This window comes from Rana temporaria, chromosome 3 (genome assembly GCF_905171775.1).
Source record: "Rana temporaria chromosome 3, aRanTem1.1, whole genome shotgun sequence".
NCBI lineage: Eukaryota > Metazoa > Chordata > Amphibia > Anura > Ranidae > Rana > Rana temporaria.
Window position 1 is genome coordinate 176326062 of NC_053491.1, and position 23724 is coordinate 176349785.

At 43.8% G+C, this 23724-nt stretch overlaps 1 protein-coding gene across 2 annotated transcripts in view; it reads right to left on the minus strand.

The window, feature by feature from the left end:
* The window catches only part of GXYLT1 (glucoside xylosyltransferase 1), a 69392-nt gene that overhangs the window by 11592 nt on the left and 34076 nt on the right, over positions 1–23724 (minus strand). For both annotated transcript variants that reach the window (XM_040343869.1, XM_040343870.1), the window contains 4 exons: positions 13698–13823; positions 8803–9054; positions 3059–3182; positions 117–286 (listed from right to left, as the gene is read on the minus strand). In XM_040343869.1, the coding sequence (XP_040199803.1) occupies positions 117–286; positions 3059–3182; positions 8803–9054; positions 13698–13823 (672 nt within the window). The remainder of the gene's footprint in view (positions 1–116; positions 287–3058; positions 3183–8802; positions 9055–13697; positions 13824–23724) is intronic.

Genomic DNA, 23724 nt, shown 5'->3' on the forward strand with positions numbered 1-23724 from the left:
TCATGAGAAGAATAGGAAGAAAGAGAAAAAAAGGGAAAAAGACGCATAGGTTTTCTACAGAAATAAAATGAAGCTTGTTTAATGCAGGTAAAAGATGATTTGATATTGTGTCTTACATTACGTAGTGCTTCATACACAGCTCTAAAGGCTGGCTGTTTATCATCATGGTATACTCCTCTGTTCCCATGTAAAATAAAAATACCATCTTCAGCTTCTTTACAATTACTTCCATAGATGCAGTGATCAGGACGATAATTCCACTGGCACGGGAAGACGAAAAGGCTTTCTGAATTAAAAACAAAAACAAGCTGAAAGCAGAATTGGTGCGAAGCTACTGAACAAGCTGATCATTAGAGAATGAGACACATGGATGCAATGCTTCATTAAGCAACGGCACAACAATGTAATAGGCAGAAGAATAAATGAAAGTCATATTTAATATTTTGCCAACGTAAAGAATATACTATTGCTACCAAAAATATAACTTGAAAGCAAAAAGGTATGGACAGCCGCACTCCGATAAATGTAAAAAACAATAAAAGCCTTTAAATCAGTAAAAAAACACTGCACAAACAGAGAAACAGCAAACGGTGGGATAATATAACTGTCCCACCGTTTGCGGTTTCTCTGTTTGTGCAGTGTTTTTTTTACTGGATTAAAGTCTTTTATTGTTTTTTAAATTTATCGGAGTGCGGCTGTCCATACCTTTTTGCTTCCATTTATGCTTCGTGCATTGCCTGCACCCATTGGATCTCTCTGAGTTCAGACTCGCCACCAAAGTGCACTCATCTGGAGCGGCGGTCTCTTTCCCCTACCAAAAATATAACTTGCAGTGGATATAAAAAGTACACACAGCTGTTAAAACGTTATTTTTTTTTTACATCACAGAAAGCCAAGACCGAGATGAATAATTTTAGAACTTTTTCCAACTTTAATGCGACCTATAAACTGTACAGCTCAATTGAACAACAAACTGAAATATTTTAGGTGGAGGGAAGTAAAAATAAACGAAAATAATATGGTTGCACAAGTGTGGACACCCTTAACTACTTCAGCCCCAGAAGGATTTGCCCCCTTAGTGACCAGACCATTTTTTGCAATACGGTGTGTCGCTTTAACCACTTTACAACCGGGCCTATTTTGGCACTTCTCTCCTTCATGTAAAAATCAAATTTTTTTTGCTAGAAAATGAATCAGAACCCCCAAACATTATATATTTTGTTTAGTAGACACCCTAGGGAATAAAATGGAGGTCATTCCAACTTTTTTTTCTCACACAGTATTTGCACAATAATTTTTCAAACGCCTTTTTTGGGGGAAAAAACGGTTTCATTAATAAAAAAATAACAAAAAGTTAGCCCAATTTTTTGGTATAATGTGAAAGATGATGTTACGCCGAGGAAATAGATACCCAACATGTCATGCTTTAACATTGTGCACACTCATGGAATGGCGCCAAACTTCGGTACTTAAAAATCTCCACAGGCGACGCTTTAACATTTTTTACAGGTTACTATTTTCGAGTTTCAGAGGAGGTCTAGTGCTAGAATTGTTGCACACGCTCTAATGTACGCGACGATACCTCACATGTGGGGTTTGAACGGCGTTTACATATGTGGGCGAAACTTGCATGCGTGTTCGCTTCTGTGCGCAAGCTCTTGGGGACAGGGGCGTTTAAAAAAAAACATTTTTACTTATTTTTTTTTATTTTTACACTTAAAAAAAAAAAAAATGTGGATCACTTTTTTTCCTATTACAAGGAATGTAAATATCCCTTGTAATATATCCCTTGTAATAGGAATCAGTGTGACAGGTCTTCTTTATAGAGAGATGTGGGGTCAATAAGACCCCACATCTCTCCTCCAGGCTTACAAGCATGAGATCGTGAAAAAAAAATCACTAATCTCAGGCCGACAGCCGCGATTGCGGCTTTGTTTACTTCCGGGTAACGGGCGTGACGTCATAAAGTCGCGCCCGGGCCTCCGACGGTCATAAAGATGACTGGTGACCATCTGGTCACCAGTCATCTCTATGCTTCCCAGCCAGCGCCGATCGATTCACCCTCCGGGCCCCCGATCGCACGGGAGAGCCCGAAGAAGCACCGGATGGCGGCGGGAGGGGGGGGTGGACGTCCCCTCCCGCTGCCTATAAGAACAATCAAGCGGCGGAACTGCCGCTTTGATCCTTCTTATCGTGCAGAGAATTGGCGGGTGATATCTGAATGATGCCTGTAGATGCAGGCATCATTCAGATATCACTGCACAAATTTGAGGACGTCCCAGGGACATCCTCGGTTGTCATGAGGTTAACTGACAATTGCGCGGTCATGCGACATTGTACCCAAACAAAATTGATGTCCTTTTTTTCCCACAAATAGAGCTTTTTTTGGTGGTATTTGATCACATCTGCGGTTTTGAATTTTTGCACTGTAAACAAAAAAAGAGCGTCAATTTTGAAAAAAAACTATATTTTTTACTTTTTGCCATAATAAATATCCCCCCAAAAATATAAAAAAAAAAACTAATATTTCTTCCTCAGTTTAGGCCGATTTGTATTCTTCTACATATTTTTGTTAATAAAAATTGCAATAAGCGCATATTGATTGGTTTGCGCAAAAGTTATAGTGTCTCCAAAATAGGGCATATATTTATAGCATTTTTATTTTTTTTCTTGTAATGGCGGCGATCTGCGACTTTTATTGGGACTGTGACATTGCATCGAACATTTTTGGGACCAGACATTTATACAGCGATCAGAGCTAAAAATAGCCACAGATTACTGTATAAATGTCACTGGCAGGGAAGGGGTTAACACTAGGGGGCACCAAAGGGGTTAAATGTGGGTTCTAGGGAGAGATTATAACTGTGGGGGGGTGGGACTGCCTGAAGGAGGAGATCTATCGCTGTTTATACTTGATATGAAAAATAGCTGTGTCTCCTCACCCCTGACAGAACAGAGATCTGTCTGTTTACATTAAGAGCTAAGTAATAAGAATGCATTCGATTTAAACCGGAAATACAAATGTAAAAATGTATTTGAGAAAAATCTAAAAAAGTACCTGGGTTGTGAGAGAAGATAATATTGAGCAGATCCTGATCCCCCCAAGTTATATTTAACTTGTACTTTTTCAGCAATGGCATCAGGATTTCTCCCCAATGCAGACGAACGGTTGTCATGTCATTCTGTAAAACAAAAATGAAAAGACATCTGTATAAAGATTTATTTTTGTATTAGACATCGTTTACAACACGTCAATATATATTAAACTATATCGCGAAGCACATCACAGTTTCCTACAGAAGTGAAGTCTAAACTGTGCCACCTCCTGAAAAGGCTGAACCAGCTTTACTGATCAGCAAAACCAAAACCACAATGCGCTTTTCTGCGACTACTGAATGATGGGGAAAATACACACCTTTCTCATTGCCGTGTCAAGCAAGAGCTGAATGTTATCCCAATGAAACAGATATCTGCACATTTAGGCTCCGTGCATAGCAATAGAAAATTTATATTAAGCTACAAGCGCTTCTGTGAACCAGACCAGTGTGCCTAAGCACTCCAAAAGGTATCACTATATTAATTGAATGCAGTTAAATAAAAATGCTGGACTATATTCGTACATAGCAATGTGTTCACTTACAGCTAATGTTCATCAAGCATTAAAATTACCCCTCCATCTACCAACCTTACATCATTACAATGCCAGTAAAAATGAAACATGCAGTGTTTGCAATGGCAGCAAGAACATGAATCATGATATGTTCTTACAGCACCACCTTCTGGACATTTCTATGAACTACACAGTTGAATATTTCATTAGTTCTTACAACTTGCAAGGTGAATAAAATCAGTGCCTTTAACAAAACATAAAGCTTACTTTCAATGAAACACCTAAATTAAGGTGCATCCGTGCATTTTAAATGTGCTGCATTTATGAAGAATTGTGCTGACTGCAATGGCAACCTGCAGTCAAGCGCAAAGCACAGCATGTGAGAATTCCTTCAAATGTAACATCAAGCATCAGTAGGGGTGCCTGGTTCGGATCGTTCCTCGGACAGAGTGATGCCGTGTACACACGGTCGTTTTTCGGCATGAAAAAATACGACATTTTTCAGCATGTTCAAAAAACAACGTTTTTCCAACTTCATCATTAAAAACGATGTTGCCCACACACCATTGTTTTAAAAAAATTATGAACAAAGCGCGGTGACGTACAACACGTACGACAGCACTCTGAAGGGGAAGTTCTATTCGCCTTTGGGCTGCTTTTAGCGGATTCCTTGTTAGTAAAAGCGGCTTTCAGCTCGTCTGCATTATTGTGTCTGGTGTCTCATCTTCCTCTTGACAATACCCTACAGATTCTCTATGGGGTTTAGGTCAGGCAAGCTTGCTGACCAATCAAACACAGCGATACCATGATCATTAAACCAGGTATTGGTACTTTTGGCAGTGTGGGCAGGTGCCAAGTCTTGCTGGAAAATGAAATCAGCATCTCCATATAGCTGGTCAGCAGAGGGAGGCATGAAGTGCTCTAGAATTTCTAGAAGCCCAGGTGTTAGCAATGCATATAGCAATAAAACAGGAAGAAGTTCTGGACAGCCGCACTCCAAAAAGTTTTTGCCTTTATTCAAAAAATTAAATCAAAAATACATGCCACAGTGGAACGGACAGAAGAGCTGACCTGTCCGTGTTCATTTTTTGCTGTGTCCAGTTGGGAGATTTCCTTTCACTTCCTGTCCCAAAAAAACAACAGGAAGTGAGAGGAATAAATTTTCCAACGTGAGGGTAAATTCCCCTAGACAGTAACCAGAACATGTGTCCTCATAGAAGTATTTCCAATGGGACCAGATATTGTGGTCAGGGTCAATGGCAAATATGAATGAATGAATGAATGAATGAAAAAAACTTATAAAGCGCGGCGCATGCGAACTGAATCGCTTCTGGGCGCTAGTTGTTCGTGTCTCATGACATCAAAAGAGCAGAGTTTTGATTCGTCTTCTGAAAGTCAGGTGGTTTTCCTCCAACCGAATGCTGGTTGGTAAAGCGTTCCATAGTCTAGGACCCTGAAAAGCAAACCTTCTTTCTCCTTTGGACTTGTATTTGGTTTTTGGTACCCTGACCAGATTTTGGTCGGTGGATCGCAGAACGCGATTCGAATTGTGAGGTTCTATCTTGTCGCAAAGATATTGCGGAGCCTTCCCATGGATGCACTTATGTGTCAGGCAGAGTGCTTTAAATGCAATTCTGTCTTTTACTGGCAGCCAGTGAAGGGTTCTCAACGAAGGTGAGATTGATTCCCATTTTTTTTTCCCAGTCACCAGTCTGGCGGCCGTATTCTGAACGACTTGCAGACGGGAGATTTGGTACTTTGGGAGTCCGAGGTACAGGGCGTTAGCATAGTCCAGTCTGGAATTCACGATTGTTCCCACCACGACTGCTACGTCTTCTTTGGGGATAAATTGAATAAGTCTGCGTAGTAGGCGCAACAGATGGTGCGCTCCGCTGACTACTGACCCTATTTGTGCGTCCATTGTCATGAAGGTGTCGAAGATGACCCCGAGACTTTTGACTTTGGAGCTAGGGGTGATGATTTGGCCCAGAATGGGCGGGGGTGTCCAGGTTGTTGCCAGTTGACTCTTTCGGCTGGCGTGAAACATAAGGAGTTCTGTTTTTGAACTGTTGAGTTTAAGATAACTCTTAGTCATCCAGTTTTCTATCAAAGAGAGACATTTCTCTAAACTGAGATGATGATCCTTTTTGTTGCAGATGCGAAAATACAGTTGCGTATCGTCTGCATAAGAGTGATAGAGTAGTTCTTGGCTACTGATAATATCAAAGAGAGGGCGAAGATAGATGTTGAAAAGCACCGGTGACAGGGGGGATCCTTGGGGGACTCCACATGACACCGTGCGCTTTTCCGACGTGAAACAACCCAATTTAACTGTTTGTGATCGGTTTTCAAGAAAGGAAGAAAACCATGGTAAATCACCTTCTGCGACTTCTGCTACCTTGGCTAGTCGCATCAGTAACAGTTTGTGGTCTACCGTGTCAAAGGCTGCGCTTAGGTCCAGCAGAACCAGGAGACAAGATTCTCCTTCGTCTGCGGCCTCGAGGGCATCGTCCCATATTTTGAGTAAGGCCGTTTCTGTCCCGTGTCCGGGACGGAAGCCTGATTGTAATGGATCCAGTAGATTGTGGGTATCTAGATGCTGTTGCAGCTGTTGTACCACTACTTTCTCCATTATCTTGGAGAGAACATTTAGGCCTGTTATGGGACGGCGGTGAGTTGGGTCCTTGGGATCCAGGTTAGGTTTTTTCAAGATGGGCTGGATTGTGCCCTCTTTCAACAGGGATGGCACTGTGCCTTCCTTAAATGACTGGTTTATAAGCTGTGTGATGGGTGGTGCCAGGATGTCGGCACATTCCTTCAGCAGTTTGGTGGGGATGATATCATTGGGCGATGTGCTGTTCCGCAAAGCACCAATGATATTTTTTGTGGTATCGATGGAGATCGGTTCCAGAGTGAACTTTGTTGATTGTAGAGCGTTTCTGTGGGTGTTTTGTGGTTGATTGACGGTGGGGTTGAGGGGGGTATTGTTTTGCATGATGCTTTCCCGGATTCTTTCAATTTTGTTGATGAAGAAATCCGATAGTTCATTGCAGAACTCTTGGGTGTCTGAGTTGGGGACTTCAAGACATCCTGGGTTCATGGTCTGGGTGACCATCTTGAAGAGTTCGCGGGGGCGGTTTAGGGCGCTGTTAATCGCCATAGAAAAATGATGTTTCTTGGCTTTGAAGATTTCTTTATGATATCATGTTGTTATTGCCTTGTAGATGATGAGGTTATCCTCTGCAGGACTTCTTTTCCAGGCGGCTTCCGCCCTTCTGCGCTCTTGCTTCAGAAGCGACAGCTGGTTGTTGAACCAGCCGGACTTTCTTTTTCGGATGCAGGCTTTGCGTTTCGGTGCTACTAAATCGGCTGACTGTAGCAGGGCTGCGTTTATGGCATCCAGTGTATCTGCGGCTGTTTGATGTGGATGGATTGTTTTGATTCTGTTTCCCAAGGTAGATTTGAAGAGTTCCGAATGGAGCTTCTTCTGAGATCTAGCCCAGTGTATTGTCACCGGCTTGGGTGCTTTTATCACTGGGGGAATTTTGGAGATTATGAAATTAATTGCATGGTGGTCTGTCCATGGCAATGGTTCATTTTCTAAAATGCTTATTTTCAGATTTTGTCTGAAAATTAGGTCGAGTGTGTGACCTGAAGCATGTGTTGGAAATATGAATTTCCCCAGTGAGCACACAGACAGCAAATAGACAGGAGTTTTGGAAAATGCCATAATAAAAATCAAAAAAAGTTTTGGCTTTATGTACACTTGATTTTTCTATACAAAACACAGTAGGAACACGGAAAAAACACCACACAAATAAATTTCACCTTTCTGGGTGGAAGGAAAAGAGATTCATCCCAAAACAAGTCTATGCAGTTGTTCAATACTGACAGGAAAATACATTCACCTACAATCCAGAATAGATGTTACATGCCCAAAACTTTGACAAAAGCGGTTTTCTGATGGAAAATTCTATCAATCACTCAATGGACTGCTTGTAAATAGCAATTGTCCAAGCAAGAAAAAATAAATAAAAGATCTACCATTTTTAATGGGCATTTACCAATAAAACAGATTCAAGAACTGTAAACAGACAGGAAGACTTGTGTGTGCCATTCTTACTGTCTGGATTCTGATAGAAATCTGATTTTTTGTTGTTATTCATAGAACACCAACGTATATAAAAATTCCTATACACCTTGTATACACTAGAGGTAGACCGATATGGGTTTTTCTCTGGCCGATACCGATGCCGATATTTAGAAATCACGGCGGCCGATAGCCGATTTATGATGCCGATTTTTTTGGGCCGATATGTTAAGCCGATTTTTCAGGCGCTTTTGGGCTAAACAGTAAAGTTAGCCCATATTTATTTTTTTTCAACCAAAAGTTTTCATTACCTGTTTTTGTGTAATATATATATATATTACACAAAAACAGGTAATGAAAACTTTTGGTCGAAAAAATAAATAAATATGGGCTAACTTTACTGTTTAGTTTTTTTTTTTTATTTGTTAAAGTATATTTTTTCCCCAAAAAATGTGTTTGAAAGACCGCTGCGCAAATACCGTGTAACATTAAATATTGCATCAATCGCTATTTTATTTCCTAGGGTCTCTGCTAAAAAAAAAATATATAATGTTTGGGGGTTCCAAGTAATTTTCTAGCAGAAAATACAGGATTTTTACTTGTAAGCAACAAATGTAAAAAAAGATTTAGCCTTTAAATGGTTAAACTGAGAATTCTCCTACACAGAGTTCAGTTAATTGATAAGTAGCAACATTGTATATCTTTTCTAAAACTTGGCAGGCTGCCCAGGAGAGAGAGAGAGAGAGAAGGTCTTCTACGGGAAGCACTTGCATTGACTTGTATTGCAGAAGCTTTTTGCAAGTCGCGGTGCTGAACTTATCAATCGGCTTTTTTAAAGCACAAATCGGCCGATGCCGATTAATTTAAAAACGCCAAATATCGGCCGATATATCGGCCAACCGATATATCGGTCGACCTCTAGTATACACCCAACGTCTCATATTTTACAATTCCCGAGCTTCAAAGCGGTTTTCTATGCAAGTTACCTTTTCAGCAAGTTCCAGTAATGGAAAGAAAAGTTTTTTTTTTGCTTTAATGAAACTTGGAACAGGATTACTTATTTCAGTTTGGGAGAAATGTCAGAAACCGCATATATACTTGCCTTAAAGAGTTTCATTCGAATACGAGTCATGTTCATTAACATAACTCCAGAGTTAATGCCAGTCTTTCCATAATAAGGATGCCGAGCAAAGCGGTTATACCATCCTATGCGGGGCTCTTCATGTTCAGGAGCCATAGCAGCAATCTGTGTTGAATTAAATTCATTCAAGAAAGACCAAATATCATCCATAGGACGCAAGAACAGTATGTCTGTGTCAACATACAATAACGAATCCACATCCTTCAGTAATAACTGCAATGCAAAAGAAGCACTGTTAACAGAAATGTTTTAAAACTACAACGAAAAGAGTTATCCAAGAGAGAGAAACCAAATAAAATAGAAAAAAAAAAGAAAGAAAAAAACTTTTCTTAGGCAATTCTGCATCATAGTACTTAAAGTATTACATTATTGACTAATAACTACAAAATAAAGTAAGTACAACCTACATTTTTTCCCTACAATAGGGATGGGCAAAAAGTATCAAGGGTATTGTGTTGCGGTCTCTGTCCCACTTAAGGCGGCCATACACGGTTCGATTTTGAAAGAATTTTCTTTCGAAAATCGTATCAAAGAATTTTCGTACGAATTTCGCACCGTTAGTGGGCTGCAGCAACAGCCGATTTTCGTGGGGAAAAAAAATTTGTTGAGAAATCCGACATGTTGGAAATTTTTTGAAAAACAAAAGATTTTCTGATCAATGATGGGAGAATCGTGCGAGAAATGCAATTGGAAAAAAAAAAAAAAAAAAAAAAAGATTACCGTGAAAATGGCAATGGCAGTGAAGGGGTTAACCACTAGGGGGTGCTGTAGGAGTTAAGTGTGACCTCATGTGTGTTTCTTACTGTAGGGGGGCGGGGCTGGATGTGTGAGGTCACTGATGGTCGTTCCCTATATCAGGGAACAGACATTCACTGGCACTGAAAGAGAAGAACGGGGAAGGTTTGTTTACACACACACCGCCCTGTTTTTCAGGTCCTGTGACCCGATCGCGGGACACCGGCGGCGATCGGGATGTGGTCACGGAGCTTCGGACTGGGGCTCTTAACCACTTCCATACAGGGCACGTATACACCTTCCCGCCCAAGCCAATTTTCAGCTTTCAGCACTGTCGCACTTTGAATGGCAATTGCGCGGTCATACAACACTGTACCCAAACAAAATTGGCGTCCTTTTTTCCCCACAAATAGAGCTTTCTTTTGGTGGTATTTGATCACCTCTGCGATTTTTTTTTCTTGCGCAACAACTAAAAAAAGACTGAAAATTGACAAAAAATACGTTTTTATTTTTTTCTGTTAAATTTTTTGTAAATAAATAGGTTTTCTCTTTCAATTACGGGCACTGATATGGCGGCACTGATGGGCACCGATGAGATGGCACTGATGGACATCAATGAGGTAGTACTGACGGGCACAGATGAGGTGGCACTGATTGGCGGCGCTTGTATGCGGCACTGATGGGCACACATAGGCGGCACTGATGGGCACACATAGGCGGCACTGATGGGCACACACAGGCGGCACTGATGGGCACACACAGGCGGCACTGATGGGCACACACAGGCGGCACTGATGGGCACACACAGGCGGCACTGATGGGCACACACAGGCGGCACTGATGGGCACACACAGGCGGCACTGATGGGCACACACAGGCGGCACTGATGGGCACACACAGGCGGCACAGATGGGCACTCATAGGCGGCACAGATGGGCACTCATGGGCGGCACTTATGGGTGGCACTGATGGCTACTTATGGGTGGCACAGATGGGCACTCATAGGTGGGCACTGGGCATGGATGGGCACTGTGGGGTGGCACTGATGGACACTGTAGGGTGGCACTGATGGACACTGGGGAGGCACTGATTAACCCATGTTGCCAGTCAGTGCCCATTTGTGGGCACTGATTGGCATCATTTTTTTTTTTAATGCTTTTTTTTTTTTGATCTGCCCTACCCTGGTGGTCCAGGGTGGGCTTCCCTGGTGGTCCATGTGGCGATCCGAGGGGGGGCTGCGCTGATAATCAATCAGCGCGAACCCCCCCTGTCAGGAGAGCAGCCGTTCGGCTCTCCTCTACTCGCGTCTGTCAGACGCGAGTGAGGAAGAGCCGTCAACAGCTCTTCCTGTTTACATCGTGATCAGCCGTGATTCGACACGGCTGATCACGTGGTAAAGAGTCTCCGTGAGAGACTCTTTACCGAGATCGGTGTTGCGGGGTGTCAGACTGACACCCCGCAACAACGATCGCCGTGATGCGCGCCCCCGGGGGCGCGCAGCGGCTCAGAATCCTGAGGACGTCATATGACGTCCGGTCAGGATTCTACAACCACTTTGCCGCCGTCAATCTGTCATTGGCGGGCGGCAAGTGGTTAAAGAGGACGTATATACACACGTCCATGTGCCCAGCCATGCCATTCTATCGACGTAGATAGTCGTGTGGTTAAACTTCTCAGCAACTTTATCCCTGACCTGTCTGATGTGTTCCTTGGTCTTCATGATGCTGTTCTCTAAAAAAAAACGAGGGCTTCACAGAACAGCTGTATTTATACTGAGATTAAATTTACAATTATTTACTAATTAGGTGACTTCTGAAGGCAGTTGGTTCCCCTAGATTTTAGTTCGGTGTATCAGAGTAAAGGGGGCTGAATACAAATGCACGCCATACTTTTCACATATTTGTAAAAAAAAAAAAAAATGAAAACCACTTATCATTTTCCTTCCACTTCACAATTATGTGCCACTTTCTGTTGGTCTATCACATAAAATCCCAATAAAATACATTTATGTTTTGGGTGCAACATGACAAAATGTGAAGGCACTGTGTATGGTCAGCTAAGGAGAACTAAATCAAAACTGGGCAAATCCCAAAAGATACAGGTCATCAATTACCTTACAAATTTAAACTTTTATACAGTTTGAATGTTTTTTTTTTCCAAAATAACTGTTCTCAAAACCATTTGATACACAAATAGTTAGTATTAGGCCCCTTTCACATGGTCGGACCTTTTAAGTCAGGGATCGACAAATCCCGGGCGCCAGGTCGCCATGGCGACTAGAAATAGGGTTTTTTTTTTGTGAGCTGGTGCCATCTGGTGGTGAGCCGTTGGTATTACAAGTTATTACCACCAGATGTGAGATGGCGCCATCTGGTGGTGGCCGTTGGTATTACAAGTTAAACAGCAATTCTAATGTCATTTTTCACTATTTTCACTGCCATCTTCTTCCCTCTAATTAGAACCCCCAAACATTATATATATTTTTTATCCTAACACCCTAGAGAATAAAATGGCGATCGTTGCAATACTTTGTCACGCCGTATTTGCGCAGCGATCTTACAAGCGCACTTTTTTGGGAAAAAATTACACTTTTTTTAATTAAAAAATAAGACAACAGTAAAGTTATCCCCATTTTTTTTAATATTATGAAAGATAATGTTACGCCGAGTAAATTCATACCCAACATGTCACGCTTCAAAATTGCGTTTGAACACCGTTTACATATGCGGGCGCTGCTCACGTATGTGTTCGCTTCTGAGCGCAAGCTCGTCGGGACAGGGTGCGTTTTCTGGCTCTTAACTTTTTTAGCTGGCTCCTAGATTCCGAACAAATTTGTCAACCCCTGTTTTAAGTCCACCTGTCAGTTTTGTCGGCGGACCTGAACGGCCAACTCCATGTAATCCTGGGATGTTTGTCAGTTTGTATCGTAGTCTGTGCCCCCCGTAAAGGAGATTCACCCTCTCTATTTGTCCTGTTTAAAGAGGATGTCCCCTCAAAAAAAAATATTAAAAGCCAGCAGCTACAAATACTGCAGCTGCCGACTTTTAATATCAGCACACTTACCTGTCCTGGAGTCCAGCGCCGTCCGCGGAAGAGGACGAGCGATCGCTCGTCACTCTGCTGCGCCCACCGCCATCCTTGGTGAGGGAACCAGGAAGTGAAGCGCTCCTGCTTCACTGCCCGGTTCCCTACTGGGCATGCGCGAGTCGCGCTGGGCCATGCTGACTGGTTCCCGCTGTGTTCTGGGAGCTATGTGTTTCCCAGAACACGAGGGGGGTGGGTATTTTGATGTCCTGCCGCAGTCTACTCGCAGACTGTGTGGCCGGAAATGGGTGCAAATACCTGTCTTTAGACAGGTATCTGCACCCCCCTCCCCCTGAAAGGTGTCAAAAGTGACACCGGAGGGGGGAGGGTTCAGATGAGCGGGAGTGGAGGGTGGAGCTCCGCTTTAAAATGATCATAGAAAGTAAAAGAAAATCCCAGATTTTGGGTTGTCCCCAGAAAAGTAATAGGAGGGGACATTTTGGACACTAGTTTCAGCGAAGCAGGGGGTCCCCAAGGACACCCCTCAATTTGGAGGGATTTCCTCTCACTTCCTGTTTGGCTATGGGACAGAAAGTGAAGGAAAATTTCCGCAATGGGACACAGATGGCGGAAAAAAAACTGACAGAGGTTATAACCCTCCTATTCTCTATCCAACATGATGAAAAATACTTTTTTCCTACAGTTCTACTTTAACTCACTTCTGCTGTTTTAGGGCTGCACAAGCAAGCAATCTATTCAATTTTTTGGAAACAAACACCAACTCCCTGAAAGCATCGCCCAGCTCATATACTGTATTTGTACATCTATAGTCTGAATTAAGTTTTTTCAGTTTTGGATGAGTGGGGAAGGGGGAGGTTTATATTGCTGTATGTTCCACGGGGTATAGTCAACGTCTCTATCTTGGTGACCATTATCAAGTAATAGGAACTGATATTTTATAGTCACTAAACAGGAGGTGTGAAAATCTTCCAATGGGAAAACGTGTTCTGGTGATCTGAGGATTAACCCACACTTTGTTTCATATTTTGCGGCTTCCTTTAACTGAATTCTGGATACAGAAATAAACTGGAGATTACCGGCAGGAACAGTCTTTGTGATGCACAGGGCTTAAAGAGTTTTCTCCATTCTGCTGCATTTTCCGGTGGAAAAGATATAGGGTACAAAGTATATTTAAATTTCTTTGCATTCCCCCAGCTGTTTAACTGAAAGACAAAAAGAGTAAGCAAAATTTATCAGGCTTATTCAACAAAATCGGTGCCGATAGCAATGATGTCTGCAAGGCACGGTGACCCAATGCAACTAATTCAATATGAATAAAAAAAAAAAACACAATGAACTGTATATCCCAGTAAATTACAATGCAAAATGGTTTTCAAGTTTAAACAATAAAGTTCACCTTTCCACAACACCAAAAACGCACATATTTTTACAGGTACAAAAATGTGCATTTTTTTTTTTTTTTACACTGCAGCCTGCAAAGCATTGCACCCGCGATCAGCAAGGATCCTTCCTTCAGACTCTTAATCAGCTGACTGCCTGTACCTCCCGCATGGGCAGACCATTACTGAAGGGCAGGAAGAATAAATGAACAAGATCGCACACTAGCGGCTTTGACAGCCCACTGGGAACTACAAGCCATCTGCCATGGTGGATGATGGTACTTCGGTAGTTCGTTCATTCACAGGAAACTGAATAAAATGACACCAGATGTGGGGGCAGGATCCCACACAGCCATGTTTTTTTTTTTTTTAAAGTGAGTGTGGATGTGGGGAGAAGATCCCCACCCACTGTCACAGAGTGGAAAGCGCTGGTGGCGGGAGGTGGGTGTATAATGCTCCTAAGGCTCAGTTCACATATGTGAATCGGATGCATTTTGAATTGCATCCAATTCACATAACATGCAAACCAGACCGGCTTTCAATAGAGCAATAAGCTAAACAAGCTTACCACCCCCTAAGGGGCAACAAGGACCCTTAACTACTTCAGCTTCAGAAGGTTTACCCCCTTCATGACCAAGCCATTTTTTGCAATACGGCACTGCATTACTTTAAGTGACAATTGCGCGGCCATGCAACGCTATACACAAATAAAAATTACGTCCTTTTTTTTCCCACAAATAGAGATTTATTTTCGTGGTATTTGATCACCTCTGCAATTTTTAGATGGATAATTTTGAGAAAAAAAATAAAAATATTTATATACACAGGGCTCAAATTTTTTGCTACTTGCCAGGCCTTAAGAGTCACTCGCCACCAGTTTCCCCACCCCTAATTCCACTACTAAACACGCCCCTCATGGATGATTTCATGAAATTATACTGTTAAATGTTATTTGCAGAATTCAGTTACAAAAATACATTTTAACAATATTAACATAAAGCATCAGACTACAGAGTTCCCTTTACATCACAGCCCACAAAGTTGTCCCTTATATCAGAGTCTGCAGTTTTCCCCCCCAACATTATGGTCTGCGTTTCCCTTATTAGAGTTTCCACCTACATCAGAGTCTGCTCTCTGCAGTATTGCCCTTTACATCCGAGTTCCCCTTTATGTCAGGGTCTGCAGAGTTCCCCCTTATGCCCAAATCCTTTCCAGTCCTTGTGTGTGGGCAGATGTGCCAACTGATTCTTCCATCGGCATATCTACTCGACACCAGAGGGCCAGAAGACTGTCCAGAGCGGGACTGAAGATTCACTTTAAAAGAGAGATTGTACAGTGTATGGCCAGCTTACAGGAGATTGTACAGTATATGGTCATCTTACAAGAGATTGTACAATCTCCTGTAAAATGGCTATACATTTTACAATCTCCTGTAAGATGGCCATACACAGTGTATGGCCAACTTACAGGAGATTGTACAATCTAATTGTACAGTTTATGGTCATTTGCAATCAGATTGGACAGTGTACGACAATCAGCAATCAGACCGGACAGTGAATGGCCATCTGCTCTCTCCTCCTGTCAGCATGCAGCCTGGCTTTGCTCTGCAGATGTGGAACTATAAGTCCCAGAACTTTATAGGCAGGTAGTGGGTAGGAGCACAGCTCCTGTACACTCTGATTGGACATTAGTAGTAGTGAGCTTCAATTCCCACCATACCTTGGCATGGCTCTGCATTGTCGTCTGGGACTTGCATTCCTCCCTCTCCCTGGTTGGTATTACCTTCTAGTGGGAAGAAAAACTGTACCATCCCCGCGGTCTCTGCTCCCCGCCTCTCCTGTACTCGGCCTCCTCCGGGCACACCAACCAGGGCTCTGAGGCGGCAGCCGGAACTAATGCGATACCTCCGCACTCAGGCCGCCGTGTTCCCAGGCCGGTCCAGCTACCCTTGCGGCAGCCTGTAATTCATAAAAGGCGCCGCCGCCGTGATGTCACCAACTATACGCCCGGCTGTCTGCCCCCTGTCTGAGCCTGGGCCGGCCTCAGCACTGTGCTTGCACAGTTCTAAAGCCTGCCCGTGGCCATTTATTTTATGGGCAGCAGTCGTCTGTAACAGACAGTTGGCAACCCTGCTCCATGCTCGCCCTCAACTTATTTCAACTCGCAAAATGCGAGCAGGCCAGAGTTGAAATTTTGAGGGGTGTATGTATATATGTATATATATATATATATATATATATATACACACACATTATATATATATATATATATATATATGTATATACACATATATATATATATATATATATATATATATATATTATACACACACACACACACACACACACACACACACATATATATATATATATATATATATATATATATATATATATATATATATATATATATATATATATATATATATATATATATATATATATATATATATATATATATATATGTATGTATGTATGTATATATATATATATACACACACACACACATACACACACACACACACACACACACACACTTTCTGCTATAAAACACATCAAATGAAAACTACCGGTATTTTTAAAAATGTCATCAATTTAGGCCAAATATGTATTCTGCTACATATTTTTGATAAAAAAAAAAAATCCCAATGGTATCCTTAAGCTTTAGTGTCTCTTGCACGTAAATATGGTAATCAGTGCAGTCACCAGCATATTGCTACGCAGGAGAAAGGAGGCAGAGGCTCATCCTCGCTGTCTAAGGAATTGAGGATTGCGTTTGTTAGGTCCCACAGAAAGTGCAGGGCCCGCAGAGGCGATGCCCAACTCAGGCACAGAAACATCCGAGGGTAAGGTCAACAGCGGGGGGCAATTCTTGCTTGCCTTGAACTCGAACACAACCTCCACCAAGGAGACAATCAACTCCAGGACTACCAACAGTGCGTCTGTCGATTTAAGGTCCCAAAGAACCTGCCCCCTTTATAGGGGATTAAAAAAGGAAGGAAGCATGCACCTAGGACTCTATACTAAAACCCAGCTAGGCAAGGCACCACCCAAGAAAAGACTAAGGGGGAGGAGGACAAAAAAAAGATACTCACCGGCCAACTACAGCAGACAGAGAGAAAGAAGTACTTGAGGAAGGACTCACCACCTCTATCAGACCACAAATAGGAGTGCTGTAGATTTGCCTTTAAGATGAGCATCATGGAAAAGCGCATCCTCCAAGTCCCAGGACCCCCCCTGGCACTTAAGAGAAGAGCAAATTGGCCTGTATGCATCCTCTACCCAGCTTTCATGCAAGTCTATGGAGAATGGTCCACCCCAAAAAAGAGCACCCCACAAATCCACCCAAACCCTGGCTGTTGATTGAAGATGTCTCACAGGATAAAATTCCAGAAAAAAAAAAAAAAAAAAAAGAGTTTTACTAGCTAGGGCTGCCCATATGCAGTGCTGTGTTCTTTTCTGCCTAGTGTACTACTCCTGTAGGTTTCACTATAAAATCCTATCAAAGAATAGAAGAGCTGTGCCCATCAAAGGCAAGAGGGGAAAAGGAAAAAAATAAATAAATTAAAGTGGATGTAAACCCTCACATACACCCAGTGAAATGAACAGCCTCAGATGATACACAGTAATGAAACCAATCTCCCTACATAAGTTTTACATGTATATCTGCTGTCTTCAGCTTTATATACTGTTTAGAAAGTTCAGATTGTGTTAGATTTTCTCCCCGCAGTGAAGCCTGGGCATACAGTCAAGACAGCTGATTGGAGTTAAGACACACCCCTCCCTTTCCTCATAGGTGGAGACTTTCAGAGCTGATCATTGAATAGTTAAGGGTTCTGCTAATCTATTTATAGTGTCCTCCCCAACACAAAGAGTTATCATATGCTGATAACAGAAGAACAGGAGAGCGCTATGGGACATAATAATTTGAAGAGAGATGACAAAACACTGCAGATTTATGTGCCCAGCTCAAAATTCATGACTCGGGTTTACATTCACTTTAAGACCCCTTTCACACCGAGGCAGTTTTCAGGCATTTTAGCGCTGGAAATATCACCTGTAAAAGTGCCTGAAAACTGCTTCCCATGTTGCCCGAATGTGAAAGCCTGAGTGCTTTCATACTGGCACGGTGCGATTGCGGGACGTTATAAAAAGTCCAGCAAGCAGCATCTTTGGGGCGGGTTTTTGGATTGCTGTATACAGCGCTCCTAAAATGCCTTGCCAATTGCGATGAATGGGCGGCACTTCCGAAGCGCCGCAACATGGGTGTGGGGTTAAAAGAGCCCCGCTAGTGTCCGAAAAACGCTGCTTGTTTTAGCGGCGCTTTAATGCCAACGCACGTGCGGTCCCAGTGTGAAGGGGGTCTTAGGGATAAGTAAATTGTAACTATTTTACAAGTCCAAATTCAGCGAAAAACGCTTAAATTTAGAGCAGGAAAGGTTTAGAACCTCTGTCAAGTTTTAAATGCCATAAAAGTTTCCTCATAGCGGAGATTTCGCTTCTCTTCCTGTTCTGTCCAACAGTTAAAAGGGAAAAATCCCTCATAGGGACAGAGAGCAATACATCTGACGGGTTCTAAACATATAACTCTACTAGTTATTGTGTTTTTATTGCTGCCTTTGTGACCCATTGAAGGGTATTAACGGGAGGTGGATTGACCTCACCTAATTTCTAGATTACTCCTTTACAGGTATTCACTTAGCACCAACCATTTATGACACACTTTACATTTAAATTAGTCCATGACCCCAAGGAGCTTACAATCTTACATGCCTACATACACATACTGGGGCCAATTTAGACAGACCCAAATTACCATACCAGCACGTCTTTGGTTAATTAAACATTAAAAGCAATACCCACCATATAAACAAGTGTGAAAAAAACAGCCGTTATGATATGGATGTACTGCTATGTTTGAGCATGGGGGTAGAAGTAATGACTGAACCTCTAAAGCCCCGTACACACGTAGATTTTCAAAATGACCGACCGTACGTTTTTTTTTAGTGGCATGCTAGTCTCCTGTCAAAAGTGAAGACACAATACGAAAATTTACGTACGACAGGATAAAGGGATTTTTAATACAGCTTACCTGTAAAATCCTTTTCTTGGAGTACATCACGGGACACAGAGCGGCATATTCATTACTAGTGGGTTATATGGAGTACCTTCAGGTGATGGACACTGGCAATCTCAAACAGGAAGTGCCCCTCCCTATATAACCCCCTCCCATAGGAGGAGTACCTCAGTTTTGTAGCAAGCAGTATGCCTCCCAAAATGGTCCCCATAAGAGGGGTGGGAGCTCTGTGTCCCGTGATGTACTCCAAGAAAAGGATTTTACAGGTAAGCTGTATTAAAAATCCCTTTTTCTTTCTCGTACATCACGGGACACAGAGCGGCATTCATTACTATGTGGGATATCCCAAAGCAATGCTTACAATGAGGGGAGGGAGACATCTTCCCAAGACAAAAGGATTTAATTTAGAGATATACTTAAATCATAATAAATCCAACTTAGTTGAGAAAAAAATAATTTAAAATTTTACTCAAAGGGGAGCCCCCGGAATCCGAGGGTCTCAAACTGCAGCCCGCAGCACTGCCTGCCCAAAGGCTGTATCGGTATTCCTTCTTACGTCCAACTGGTAGAACTTTGTAAACGTGTGGACCGAAGACCAGGTTGCCGCCTTGCAAACTTGAGCCATAGAGATCTGGTGGTGTGCTGCCCAGGAGGCGCCCATGGTCCTAGTAGAATGAGCCTTTAATGATAACGGAGGAGGCAACCCCTTCAAGCCGTAGGCCTGAGTGATTAACTGTTTAATCCACCTCGAGATGGTGGATTTTGCAGCTGCCTGCCCCTTTTTGGGCCCATCCGGTAAAATGAACAACACATCTGTTTTCCGGATCTTCTCTGTAGCTTTAAGATAGGCCTTCATGGCCCTGACAATATCCAAGGTATGCAGCAACCCTTCCTTTCTGGAAGTAGGTTTAGGGAAGAAGGATGGTAATACCAAATCCTGGTTTAGATGAAAACTGGATATAACCTTTGGTAGGAAGGAAGGATGAGGGCGGAGAACGACCTTGTCCTTATGTAAAATAAGATATGGTTCCTTACAGGATAAGGCTGCCAGTTCCGATACTCTCCTGGCGGAAACCATGGCAACCAAAAATACTAACTTCCTTGTCAGTAAAACCAAAGGAATTTCAGCCAACGGCTCAAAAGGTTGTTTCTGTAAACTTGACAGAACAAGATTTAAATCCCACGGACAAAGTGGGGATTTAACTGGAGGATTAATACGTAAGACCCCTTGAATGAAGGTCTTAACTAGCGAGTGGGTGGCCAGCGGCCGCTGAAACCACACTGACAAAGCTGAAATCTGTCCCTTGATTGTGCTTAATGCCAGTCCTTTATCCACTCCTAGCTGGAGAAAACTTAATACTCTATCGATGGTAAATTTGCGAGAAAGCCATCGCTTGGACTCACACCAGCCTACATAGGCCTTCCAGACCCTGTAATAAATCACCCTAGAGACCGGTTTCCTGGCTCTGATTAGGGTAGAGATTACTTTCTGAGACAGACCTCTACCCCTGAGAATCAGGGATTCAGCTTCCAGGCCGTCAAATTTAGATGCCGTAAGGCAGGGTGGAGGATCAGACCTTGCGATAGCAGGTCTGGCCGTAGAGGAAGAGTCCAAGGGTCTCCCACTACCATCTTCAGGATTAGTGAATACCATGCCCTTCTGGGCCATGCTGGAGCTACCAGGATAACTGGTATGTGCTCCACCCTGATCCTGCGCAGCAGGCGGGGTAGTAACTGGAGCGGGGGAAATGCATAAAGAAGTTTGAACTGATGCCAAGGGCAAACTAACGCATCGGTTCCGCAGGCCCTGGGATCCCTTGTGCGGGACATGAACCTGTCTAGCTTCTTGTTCAGTCTCGATGCCATGATATCCACGTCCGGCACTCCCCATTTCTGGCAGAGTGTCTGAAAGACCTGTGGATGCAGAGACCACTCCCCCGGCAACAGAGTCTGGCGACTTAAGAAGTCCGCCTGTAGGTTGTCCACTCCGGGAATGAATATAGCCGATATGCAGGGCACATGGGCTTCTGCCCACAAGAAAATCAAGCTCACTTCTTTCTGAGCGGCTTGACTCTTGGTTCCCCCTTGGTGATTTATATATGCCACCGCCGTGGCATTGTCCGATTGTATTCTCACCGGGAACCCCTGTAGTTTGGACGTCCAAGCCCTGAGGGCTAGTCGAGCAGCTCTGAGCTCCAAGATATTGATGGGCAACTGCTTCTCTGCCGCTGCCCAAGTGCCCTGGCGAGTGCAACCATCCAAAATTGCTCCCCAGCCCATCAGGCTGGCGTCTGTGGTTACTATCTTCCAGGTCACAGGACTGAAAGTCTTTCCCTTCAGGAGATTCTGAGGGTTTAACCACCAAGATAGACTTTGCCGCACTCTTGGTGAGAGTGGCAAAGGAATTTCTAAGGCCTGAGGCCTCTTGCTCCATGCTGACAGGATGGCTGCCTGCAGGATGCGAGTGTGGCTCTGAGCGTACGGAACCGCCTCGAATGTGGCCACCATCTTGCTTAGTAGTCGCATACATAGGCGAACAGTTGGCCTTTTCTTTCTTAGAACTATTTGTATTAGCTCCTTGATGGCCTTGACCTTTAATAGGGGTAGGAACACCTTTTGTTGTTCTGTATCCAATCTCATGCCGAGATATTCCAGCTGCCTTGTGGGCAGGAATGCTGACTTGTCTCGATTTAGGACCCAGCCGAACCTCTCGAGGTACTGAACCGTGAGGGCCACTGCTCGTTCCAGGCCAGGAGACGAGTGGTCTACGACCAAGAGGTCGTCCAGGTAAGCCAGGACCGTGACCCCTTGGGTCCTTAGATTGGCTAGGATTGGGGCTAGGACCTTCGTGAATACCCGGGGGGCCGTAGCCAACCCGAAGGGGAGCGCCACAAATTGGAAATGACGCTGAGCCACCGCGAAGCGTAGAAATACTTGATGTGGCTGAAAAATTGGCACATGAAGGTAAGCATCCTTTATGTCTATGGACGCCATGAAGTCGTCCTTCTGGAGCACGGCGACAGCTGACCGAATAGTTTCCATCCGGAATGAGCGGACCTTTAGGTACGCATTTACTCCCTTTAAGTCCAAGATTGGCCTGACATCGCCGTTGGGCTTTGGGATAATAAACAGGTTGGAGTAGAACCCCAATCCCTGTTCCCGGACTGGTACTTCTACTATCACCTTCTGGCATAGCAGATGATTCAATGCCGCCATCAATGCGGCTCTTTTCACAGGGTCGCCTGGTACTCTTGACTCCTGGTAATGAGGAGGAGGGAATTTTCGAAATTCTAGTTTGTAGCCCGTGGTCACGGAAGACCGTACCCAGCAGTCGGGAATGCTGGCCTCCCAAACCTCTGCAAAGAGACGCAGCCTTCCCCCCACCATCGTGGGTGGGGGCGCCCCTTCATAAGGCCGACTTGGGGGCTGGCTTCGCAGGCTTGCGGTACCACTGCTTCTTGCCCCCCGTGGCTTGGCCCTGCGGCTTATTGTTAAATCCTGATCTTGCAGGAGGCCGTCGATACTGCTTGGTATTAGAGGGCCCCTGCCCCGGGGAGGGCTGGCGCTTAAATGCGGGCCCTCGGGCCTTCTTCTTGACTGGCAAGAGAGTGCTTTTGCCGCTTGATATAGTCTGAATATATCTATCCAGATCTTCTCCGAAGAGAAGTCCTCCATGGAAGGGAAACCCTACCAGGAGTTTTTTGCACGGGGGCTCAGCCTCCCAATTCTTCAACCATAAGAGCCTTCTCATATGGATTAGAAATAAGGATAAACGTGACGCCTGCTGGATGGAGTCCTTGATAGCATCCACCGTAAAGCATATAGCCCTGGGTATATCCGAAAATTCCTCTGCCTGTTGGGCAGGGATCAGTTTAAGCATTTGCTTAGTCTTATCTGATAATGCTTGGGCAACTCCAATAGCAGCCACAGCGGGCTGAACTATCGCCCCTGCTGAAGTAAAGGAGGCCTTAAGTAATGTTTCCAAGCGTTTATCAACCGGATCCTTAAACACCTGTAAGTTTTCTACAGGGCAAGTTAAAGATCTGTTCACACAGGAGATGGCTGCGTCCACCGCCGGGGGCGCCCACCTTTTGGAGAATTTCTCCTCCATAGGATATAAAACAGAGAATTTTTTAGGTGGTAAAAAGACTCTATCTGGCTTGATCCAATCCTGAAATAAAATCCTCGAGTAGAGGATGGACCGGAAAAACTGCGTTGCTTTGAGGCGCTCTTAATGAGCCTAAAGCTGAAACCGCCGATACTTGAGGTTCTGGTATGGGTAACTTAAATGCCTCATGGACCATGTCCGTTAAAGCTTGAACCCACAAACTTTCCCCTTGGGAGGTTGAACTAGACTCCTCAGTATCCGGATCCTCGATCTCTGAACCACCCTGGTCCAAAACGTCAGGATTATCCAATTCCCCTAGGGAAAGGATCTCTGAGTCTGAGGGTTCCTGCTCGGGTGACGGAGACCTAGTCCGCTTTCTACCCGATATAGCCTTAGCTATTCTTTTTGCCATTCTTTTCTCTAGTTCTCCTAAAGAAACAGCAAGCACCCTCTCAGTGACAAAGCCGGGGTTGGACTGAACTGGACCAGCCCCAGCACCAGATCCCCCAGGTCCCATCAGGGCGTGCCCTGATATGTCCT